Source organism: Amblyomma mixtum, chromosome 3 (genome assembly GCF_055824585.1).
Source record: "Amblyomma mixtum isolate Tamu chromosome 3, ASM5582458v1, whole genome shotgun sequence".
In the NCBI taxonomy this organism is placed as follows: Eukaryota; Metazoa; Arthropoda; class Arachnida; order Ixodida; family Ixodidae; genus Amblyomma; species Amblyomma mixtum.
In genome coordinates, this window is record NC_143014.1 from 349,532,541 (window position 1) to 349,543,161 (window position 10,621).

A 10,621-nucleotide genomic window follows, 5' to 3' on the forward strand; every position below is an offset into this window, starting at 1 on the left:
ATTTCGCATATATATGTATACACGCAAAAATACATGAAGACGTTTTTTAAAGGGCCAGACTACACTCTGGTAGAAAATACTCTCTCCTTCTTTTGGAGCAAGCCTCCTCTCCTTCCGTTCCCTCCTCGAGATTTCTCTCTCTCACGCCTCGTTGACTGGGCTCCGCAAGGCAAAATCACCATTACTCCTCCGATGTTAGTCGGAGGCGTGGTGTCTGGTGGATTGCGTCACATGTGTACGTCACAGCCCCGCCTTGAAAAGAATTCTTTTCTTGGTTTTTGCTTGCTACCCGGTCTAGTTGAGGGTCGGGGGGGGGGGGGGGGAGCGGCGGGTCTCCCAAAGCCCTCTCTATTTTTCTCGTTGGGTCTCCACGCGGTGTTTCGTCGCGTCTTTTTTTTTTGTCCTTTCTCTCCCCAGTTGCTTGGGTCGTGGATGTAGTCGTCCGGAGTGAAGAGTCTTCCGCAAACCACCACATTCTTTACCGTTGTGTCAGGAAGGCCGATGCGTTGGAGCTAGACACGACTGAACTCATAATCTCCTGGAAATCTGTGCCGGATCTTGGCTCGACTCAAATCGCTGCGTGCGCATCCAACGACGAAACAGCGTCGTTGCATTTTCTCCGCACACTGAACGATCGACAGGCGTGATCGGCTCGGTCATCTAATCTTGTTTGCGTGCGCATCCATTCATACATCTGTTTGTCAACCCCAGTTAGCGAGCCAGCTTTTCATTCTTTTAGGCCTTTCCATCGTTTCACTACCGCAGGGGCGGAAGTCGGCTTTGTTGAAAATACCCGGCGAAGCGCGGACCTGGCAACTGCCCGTTTGCTTTTCTCCGTGCGTGTTTATATGTTCTGTTTGTTTGTGTCTTTTCTCCGCTCCTACGCTCATGTCGTTTATTAGATCAAGGCGTAGGCAAGATGCACGAAGGATAAGCGGTGTGTGTGCGGAGCGGTCAAGTGGGCGGGCGAGTGAAAGGCTCTACTGCTCAAGGAACTAAAACCTTGTTTTGGGTGGTTTGCATAGAAGAAAAAAAAACTGAGAAGGGAGCGCGCACGCAGAGGGCTATCTCTTAACGTGATCACGGCGGGGGGCGAACCGACTCTCGCAGTTTTACTATTTTTTACTTTTTATGACTAGGGTTCAAGGCTGTCGCCGTACGCTCCCTTCGCAGTTTTGTTGTTGTTGTTGTTCCTTCATGCAGGTTTGTAGGCATGTGCCAAAACAGAAGGTGCTGCGTAAAGCTTTGTGCAGACGACGCGACGCCAAGGCTACGCCCAACCTTCTCCCGTCAGTCAGAACGATGCACCAATGGAATGCCTTTAGCGAAAGTAACCCGTATTGCGTCGAAAAGGGCGAGAGTAGTAGTCGGGGATAGTAGTGGCCGAGGATCACGATATGTAATCACATCTTGTTTTCGCCATTGCAGTTTCATGATACTGCATCGCCACGTGCCTTTTTAGGAGTACATATTTTTGTTATTGTTATTTTAATGCCATGTTGATATCGCCAACCTATATATATGACGCAGTTAAGCATTCGCGCCTTTTTCTTACGAAGGCCGGTCGGGCGGCCGACACATCATCAAATTGTTCTAAGCTACAAACGTCTATATGTATTTTTGGCGTATATTTCTAACCGACACCAGCAAGTTTTCTCAATGCACACACACACATACACATTGTTAGGCCACAGTACAGTGCGCAGGCTGGAGTTTTCAGAGAACAGTACCGAGTCAGCGAAGTGTAACTTCAAATGCCGAGGTTTGCTCGGGATGATTGACGGTGAGGACGACAGGCTAATAATTATTGGTAATTGATCACTTCCGCATGGGTTATCCAGAACATCCCATTTTAAATGAGTAAAAACAGATGGAGTGCTAAATTATAAATCCAAACAGCTCATTTTTGCAGTCGTTGGGGAGTATTATGAGCGTTTTGCTGAATTAAGCAGGCATATATATTTGGGTAGAATAAGATCTTCTAAAATGCGACCTCTTGTGCTATGTCCCTCACTTCCCCAGAAAGAGGAGTGGGCATTAAAATTACCGACTAACAGATACGGGTCTGGTACGTATTCTAGAAGTGTTCCTAAGTCGTTAAGAGTAACTGGTAAGTGTGTCTGTAGATATATGGAACATATTGTGATAGTTTTAAAATGAATAAGTGACTGCGACAGCTTCGTATTTGGTTTTAATTTGATTTCCCGGGTTGCAACATTGGACTGGATGATAATCGCAACACCTCCAGAGAGCCTACTCGCTTGCTCTCGGTCACACGGAAAGACTTGATTTTTTTAAATGTTTGTATGTTTTGAACCGAGGTTAGTTTCCTGTAGGCATAAAGCCACATGAGAAAGCGAGTTTAAAGGATCCGTCTCGTGGCTATAGTTTTTTAAAAGTCCCCGAAAGTTCTAACCTATTAGGAATGCCGTTTTGGATAAGTTTTGGGGGCGCAGTTAAAAACCTATGTACCCGGTTTTCAGGGTCCTGTTACAGGGGTCCTTTTTTTTCGTTCTAGAGAGTTGTGCCGCCGCTGCAGTGGAGGCGAGCTTTGTGTTGTATCCATTGCCTCACTAGAGGCTCTGGACGACTGGGGGGAACCTGTGGGTGAACGGTTTTGAGGCCACTCCCGACTTGGGGACGCCTTGCGGGCGGCTAGCGGAAATACTTTTGGGCCGTTTTTCTGGGGTGGCACGGCACCCTTCGCTGCGACTGCCGGGGTCGGTGATGGCCCTGCCAGAGGCTTTGCCTGGGCAGTGGCCGCAGCCGGGCGTGGTGCTCCTCCCCTGCGCACCACATCCGCGAATGGTGTCTTTGCAGTGAATACAAATAGAATGGCGATTGCCAACTTTTTCCTGCCTTCTCTGAAAGTCATGTTTTCTTTTGTTTTCTCTGTTGTAATTTCTTTTTCGTTTTTTCATTTTGAAAGAGATCTGTAGTATGCAGGATAGTCTCCTTCGCAGTTGACACAGAGGAATGTTTCTACTTTACAGTTCCCAGTTGGGTGCTCCTCCGAGGCACATTTCGCGCAAGTTTTGTGACTGCGGCAGCTGTTTGATCCATGGCCGTATCTTTGACAGTTGCCCCATCTTCGGGGGTTGCATATATGTCGACGGATTTTAATTTTCAGGAAAACTACGTCTATTTTTTTCTTGTGAAGTGCTTGCATAGAATGGGAGGATCAGGTGCTTAGTAGGGATTTCTTTGTCATCTTTACGGATAGTTATTCGCTGGACATTTACCACACTTTGGTCAACGACACCATCCATCATTTCCGTTTCAGTGATGTGGAGGAAGTCAGTGTCAGAAATTACGCCTCGAACGGTATTCATCGATCTATGGCCAGAGATATACAGTGACTGCGACCTCCCCAATAGATTGAATGTTTGAGAGCTTTGCTTGCTGTAATTTATTATTCAGTTGAAGTAGCAGGTCTCCACTGCCTGTTTTGCTCACTTTGTACCTGAAGCCTAGGGCATGTCAGACATTTTGCAATTGGAAAGCGGACAAGATTCGGTCTGGTTTTTCTTCAAGTTCAGAGTATATTAGATGATAATTAGCAAAGGTTTTTTGTTTTTTTCCAGGAAGTCTGCATAACTTCGGTCCGCCTCCTTTTGTCGGGGCGATAAGTTTTGGTAGAATTAGAAGCGATAAAATTGGTATTTTGTTCGGCAACAGTGCTAACCACCCACAATGGAGCCCAACAAGGGGACGGGACAGGAGCTTAGAAGAAAGCCCTGCCCACGCCTGCTGTACACCATCACTATAACCTAACATGGCGTAACACAGGGATGTTAGCCACACAAGGTTAACCCTCGCCGCCAGGAAAAGGAAAAACCAAGAAGAGAGTAGGAGATAGGACAGTTGGGAGAAAGAAGATAGGAAAGTGAAACATGTAGAGGAGGGCTGGAAAAGGTGACTACCGGTGTCCCCCGGTCGGGTCAAGACGGAGGTGCCGTCTACAGGAAGCTGGGGCCAAACTTGTCTGTTGCTTCCGCCGAGGGGCCTGAAAGATCTAAACGGTGGGCAGTGGCTCAACCACCAGGATCCGCTTTTTCCCGGACACAGCGATGCCACGCACGGCGAAGCGCGTGTTCTTGGGTCCGTTGTTGTGACGCACTGCTCACCATCATTCTCCTACGGGGATGTCCCCTGCGGATGCTCAGAAACCCGTGGTGTCGCCACTCACCAAGGATGGACGGATAGGAGCGCCCCCTTTGAAACGGGGTGGTGCACCATGCTCAGCTTTTCTTTATTTTTTTAACTTCTGCATGCTGCAGACGCCCCCCTGCAGGGACCGTTCAGGTTGACATGCTGAGCCCACCTCTTGCCACTTGGGAACTGCACGCACGCTCGTTCTGCAGCTACGTCAGAGGTTGCCGTGAGTGCCAGCGTCGTAAGACGCCATCGCTAAAGTCTGCAGGTTTGCTCCAACCAACTAAACCACCTCGCACACCTTTTGACCAAGTCGGCATTGGTCTTCTGGGCCCATTCCCTGTCTCATCTTCAGGCAATAAGTTTATTTTATTTGCGACTGATTGTTTGACGCCTTACGCGGACACCAATGCGATGCCGCGCATTACATCTTCTGAAATCACGCATTTCTTCATACACCTCATTACTTTACGACGCGGCGGCCCGTCCTTCGTAATCACCGATAGAGGCACTGCGTTTACACCGCAGCTCATGCACAAGGTGCTCCAGCTTAGCCGCACGGCCCACCGCAAGACTACTGCATACTACCCACAGTCAAACGGGCTCGCGGAGCACCTCAACAAAATCTTAGCGGAAATGCCTGCGATGCACGTCGGCGTACAGCCCAAGACTTGGAACGAGATCCTGCCATACGTGACGTTTCCCTATAACACGCCGATTCAGGAAACGACTCCCTTTACGCCGTTTCGCCTCGTCTACTGGCCTGATGTACAAACAATGCTAGATGCCATGCTTCCGTACACCCCTGACGACCAGGCGCGCACGTCAGACGCCGAGGAATTTACCCGGCACGTAGAGGAAGGGCGCCAACTGGCCCGTATGCACATTCGATGGCAGCAGGCAACGGATGCACAACGCTACAACCAACTACATCGACCCGTCGAGTACCACCCCGACGACAAATTGTGGGTATGGACACCAGTACGTCGCCCAGGCCTGCAGGAGAAGCTGGTGAGCCGCTAGTTTAGACCGTACACACAGCTGCGCCGTATCACGGATGTGAGGTATGAAGCCCTGCCCGATGGCTGGCTGCCGAGTTCCCGCCGTCGACCTCAGCCTGTGGTCGTGCACGTACTGCGTATGAAGCCTTACATTACGCAGTAACGGGCGCCTCTTCCCCTTTCTCTTTTTATCATTGCCTGCAGATTTTGAGCGGCACGTGGTCGTTTGTTCACTTGGTTTACTTCCTCCTGTTCGCTCAAAGTGCGCCCACAAGTTTGCTTTCTTTTTTGGGAGGAAGGGGAGATGATGCTGCCAGGTGTCCCCGGGCGGCGCCTAGAGGACGAAGAAGTGACGGACTCGCTTGCTTTCGCAGCTCGGACACTGCTTCACTCATTGCGGCCTGAGACAAGCCCTTTGGTTCGGGTCTTATTTGTGACAATATTTAGGCCTTTATCGATGACGGCAAGTACACACACTGAGTCTTCAGTGTAGGTGCAACGTCAAGGACAGACAAATCAGAATGGCCTCCGACTCTGAACTCAACTAACAGAAACTCGCCCACATTTATTTACTTATTCATTGAACTCTCACGGTCAGAGGAAATAAAGAGGGGAGTGATTACAAAAAACACAAAAAAGAAACACATAGACAATAAAATGAGCTACAGAAATGTTCTGCTATTTATACAATGTTAGCTAATGAGTTGCGAAAATGCTGGTTCTCATTGATGTAGACGATTTCAGTGCGAGGAGGAGAATAAACTTTATTTCCGCCGACAAATGCAGCTGACGGCGTGGGGTTATAGCCCAATCAAGAGGCCATGAGCGCGTGGCGTTCGTCGACATTTAGGGCTCTTGTCACAACCCGGATCTGCATGTCCGTGTCGGAACTGAGCAATGCGGCCTCCTAGGGTGGTTCCATTCACGTTAAGCACAAGGCAAGATGGACTGAAATGCTGATGAGGTGTTAAATGTTGAAATTCCAATATTTGCGGTGATGATCCCTGCGAATTGAAACTTAGTGGGGATTAGATATGAGTGCGTTCCGTAGGATGCAATGATAGTATAGAATTTATGTAAAAGACTTAGTCGAATAATTTTTCTTCGGCACGGTAAAGGCTGCAAAGAGAGGTGGGTTTCTATGCTGGTTACGCTTGCGCCACGATTAAAGTTAAATAAAATAAAATGTGCCGCATTGTTTTGGACCATCTCCAGAGAAGCAATTAGTTTATTGTAGTGGGGATCCCAAACAGCAGATGCATATCCCATTTTTGAAGGAATTAGCGTATTGTAAAGCAATTATTTAAGAGAAGACGAGGTTTTCCTAATCTTTCGGCGTATATAACCCAGCAAGCGGTTAGCACTGTCAATAACATTCGAAATGTGGAGCGACCAGGAGAGCTCTGCAGAAATGTGGACGCATAAGTTTTCATATGCAGTGACAGATTCTACGGGGACGTTATTTAAGTAGTACCTGCAAGTATTGCTAGCGTGCCGGGATACTCGCAGAACTTTACATTTGTCGGTGTTTAGGTCCATGAGCTAATTATTGCACCAAGTAGAAATGCACGCAATATCCCTTTGAAGATTAGGATCATCGCGTAATTTTATTTTGCAAAATACAACGCAGTCATCAGCAAACAGATTAATATGGATATGTCATGGTTCGGATATCCTCCTTAATGTCCTGCGGCAGATCCCTGATATTAAGGCCTTTTTCTATGATGCTAAGTATACAAAGAGTCTTCAATGTAGGTTTAAAGTCCAGGACAAAGAGATCACAATGGTCTCTAACTGGGAACTCAACGAAGAGAAACTCGTCCCTGTACACATAGCTCACGCAGTTGTTTCTCAGACTCTTCCCGCCAAACACAAACAGCCTGTCACCAACCAGTACGCAGCACTGACTCCTTCTTGGACACGGGCCTGGCCGCTGAGTGCTTACCAAGCTCCACCTCGATGTTTCGGGGCTGTACTTGTGGATGGTTTCATAATGGGCCATCAGGGTCTCATTGCAGCCGCCGAAGATGTACAGTTTATCCCTGTAAACAAATGAGGAGTGGCTGGCACGGCCCACGGGCAGCTCGCCTGTGGTCTCTGGATACTCCCAGCTGGCGGTGACCGTGTCTAGGCAGGCCAGGTGGTGGGAGTAGATCTTGTAATGAATATCACTGCAGCCTCCCCACACGTACATGCGGTCCCCGATGGCCCAGGCAGAGTGTAGACACCGCCACAGCGGCGGCACGCCTTTGGTGCTCACGGGGTGCCACCGCATGCTTTCCAAGTCCAGAATGTGCACGTCTTGCAAGAGACGATCCACTTGGAGGCCACCGAAGACGTACATGCGCTGCCCTATGACGCAGGCGTAATGGCCGTCACGCGGCGATGGTACCTGGCCGCGTACCTTGGGTCTCGTCCAGATCCTTGCGTTCGTGAGAAAGCTGTACAGGGTGTTGCAGTGTCCACTGTCGTCTGTCCCTCCCCAGAGGTACACACAATCACGGTAAACCACAACAGTGTGGCCGTACCTCCTGAAGGGCATGTCCTCGGCCCTGGACTCCGTCTCTAGCGGTCTCCATCGCAGGAATACGGTGTCCAGAACATGGACGACCATCGGTTGGCGATTGCGGTAGTCCTCACCCGTGCAATGCCCGCCAAACGAGTACACCTTCTCGCCGACGGCAACCGCCGCGTGGTTTACGTGGCGCGGTCCACGCGTCAGCCGCACCGTCCACATATTAACGTGATTACTTCCTTCTTGCCGGACAGCTGCCACGCCTTCTGTTTCTTCTTCTTCCCTCGACCAGCCTGGCCACGAGCTGGGGTTCGAAATACTTCTTCTCTTTCAGTAAAATAGGGAGAAGAAGAATTTCGAACCCCAGCTCGTGGCTCGAAATCTCGTGGGCCCTTTTTCTCTTCTCCTCGAAGTCTTGATGCCAATGCCATATGGTGCAATTTTAGCCGACTTTGCGAATTTCACCTTCCACTTTTGAATATTTCATTCCAAATATTTTCCAGTGTTGCCTTCGCACAAACAATCCTGGAAACAGGGTTTTCAGGAGCACTTTGCGCATCATCGGTGACTTTCATACCTCGAAGCTCCACCTGTGGATTGGATTGGAAAACATTTATTGCGTCGAGAGCAGGTTGCGGAGGCACGTACTAGATGGCCGCTAGCCCATGGCTAGCGGCGACCTCGTTGGCCCGCTCTATTGCCCACACTTGGATCTTGGGGTCCGAGCTGACCAGCACGGCCTCCCACCGCTCGGGAGAAGGGAGCTGTATCAACTCCGCCGGAGGCGGATCATCTGCGCAATTCCACAGAATGTGGTCGTAGGTGGCCCTTTCACCACATTTGTGGCAGTTTGGATCGTACTGGCCAGGGTACATGAGGGAAAGCAGAGCCGGATTGAGAAGGGAGCGTGTTTCAAGACGGCGCCAGGTGACTTCCTGCGCTTTTGTTAACGACTTGTGGGGAGGGGGACATGCGCGCCTCTCCAGCCTAAAGTGATGGGTGATGTCATGAAATGAGATTAACCCGTCCCTCGTGAAATTCGGGTCGGAGGGCGCGCTCACTGCCCGGTCGATGAAACCTCGGGCTTGCGCGTGAGCCGCCTCGTTCGCCGGATTAGACGAGTGGGCCGGGACCCAGATCAATTCAACTTCTCTAATCGGAAGGCGGGTGTTTTGAAGGATGCGGAGTGAGGTAGATGTGATACGGCCCCTCGCGAAATTGCGAATGGCTGTTTTGGAGTCGCTGAATATAATATCAGCACGCGTGTTCGCTATAGCTAAGGCTATTGCCGCTTCCTCCGCCGTCTCGGAGGAGGTGGTTTCTACCGACGCGGCCGCCAACGGGGCGCCGTTCCCGTTCACCGCGACCACTGCAAATGCTTTTCTCGGGGTTTGTCGGTATTCCGCTGCGTCCACGTACGCCACGTTGTCGTGTCGGCTGTATTTGGTGTGTAGTGCGCGAGCCCTCGCTGTTCGTCGGCCTTCGTGGTGCGTGGGGTGCATGTTCTTGGGTAGGGGTTTGATCAAAAGAGCTTTCTTGATGTGCGTGGGTAACTGTGTTTTCGAGTCTATCTCTGGGAGCTGTTCGCACATCTTTAGTCTGTATAGGAGGGCCCTTCCCGCGCTCGTACGAGTGAGTCGTCCGAGCTGTGAAACGAGGTGCGCCTCGCACAACTCCGAGAGAGTATTGTGAACCCCAAGGGCCAGCAACCTCTCCGTGGACGTACTGTGCGGGAGCCCAAGGGCCGCCTTGTAGGCCTGCCGGATTGTAGCTTCGACCTTGTTTCTTTCCGCCAGCTGCAGTTGCAGGTAAGGGAGGGAGTAGACGATCCTGCTCAGCACGAAAGCCTGCACAAGTCGACATACATCTTTCTCTTTCATGCCTCGTTTTTTGCTGGAGATGCGTCTGATTAGCCGCACAGTCTGATTGACCGTGGCATTGAGTCTGTTGATTGTTTCGGTGTTTTTTCGATTGTTCTGTATGAACATGCCGAGTATGCGTATGGTTTGGACCTCCTTTACCGGAAGTCCTTGCACATATACATTGAGAGGGGTCGGTGGGGTCAGGTTTGAATTTCTACCGCGTGGCTTGGTTCTAAGAACCAGCAGTTTCGATTTCGAGTGCGAGCATTCAAGACCCGCTCCAGACGCGTAAGTTTCAATTATGTCAACTGCCTGCTGCAGGGTATTCTCTATTTGGCCGTCATTCCCAGCGGTTACCCACAGGGTGATGTCGTCCGCGTATAGGGTGTGCTGCAGCCCCGGCAAGGCGGCAAGTTTGGGGGGTAGTGTAATAAGTGCAAGGTTAAAGAGGAAAGGCGAGAGCACCGAGCCTTGTGGCGTGCCTCGGCTGCCAAGAGGAATGGGCTCCGATTTGAGGCCACCTAACACAAGCTCTGCGGTCCGCTCGGATAGGAATAATCGGACGTAATTGAATGTCCGTTCTCCCGGGTCTATTTTAGAGAAGTTCGTGAGAATGGCCTCGTGCGAAACGTTATCGAAGGCCTTGTTCAGGTCCAGCCCGAGCACTGCCTTCGTCCCAGTTCCGCGTGGAGGGTCGAGCACCTCCATCTTAAGCTGGAGCATCATGTCCTGCGTGGATAAGCTAGCCCTAAAGCCAAACATTGTGGGAGGTGGTTTCCACCTGTGGAAACCACCCAGCAACGCAACTGACGAGGTGCTCCTGCACTACCGCGCCCCACCAAATCTGGTGCGAAGTGCGCTCTATGGAGGATCACGGCCTGTCTCGACGCGTGCGCTTTTTTTCTGACTGCACCACCACTGGTCACCGTGAGAGGGCACTGCGAGCCAACAGTTTGACAGTTGACAGCCGTGTTGTGCGGACGCATGGTTAGGCGCTGTCGCATACGTGAGTATGTTATTTTAATATTTGAAAGTAGGGTGTGTTTAGTTTTTAGGCTGTTAGGATAAGTGCAGGATAAAGACAAGAA

General features: G+C 50.6%; 2 protein-coding genes across 2 annotated transcripts; both read right to left on the reverse strand.

The window, feature by feature from the left end:
* Nucleotides 1–6,801: 6,801 nt before the first annotated feature.
* On the reverse strand, nucleotides 6,802–7,893 carry LOC149356311 (kelch domain-containing protein 3-like). The gene has a single exon (XM_089576304.1). It carries the CDS (start codon nucleotides 7,891–7,893, stop codon nucleotides 6,802–6,804), a length of 1,092 nt encoding a protein of 363 aa, XP_089432430.1.
* Nucleotides 7,894–8,318: 425 nt separating this feature from the next.
* LOC149356312 (uncharacterized) lies at nucleotides 8,319–10,256 on the reverse strand. Its single transcript, XM_089577766.1, has one exon. The coding sequence runs from the start codon at nucleotides 10,254–10,256 to the stop codon at nucleotides 8,319–8,321; it is 1,938 nt and encodes a 645-aa protein (XP_089433892.1).
* Nucleotides 10,257–10,621: the final 365 nt, after the last annotated feature.

What these genes read in the sequence shown, in the direction of transcription:
- LOC149356311 (XM_089576304.1), bottom strand. Translation starts at nt 7,893, where the DNA reads ATGTGGACGGTGCGGCTGACGCGTGGACCGCGCCACGTAAACCACGCG.
- LOC149356312 (XM_089577766.1), bottom strand. Translation starts at nt 10,256, where the DNA reads ATGCTCCAGCTTAAGATGGAGGTGCTCGACCCTCCACGCGGAACTGGG.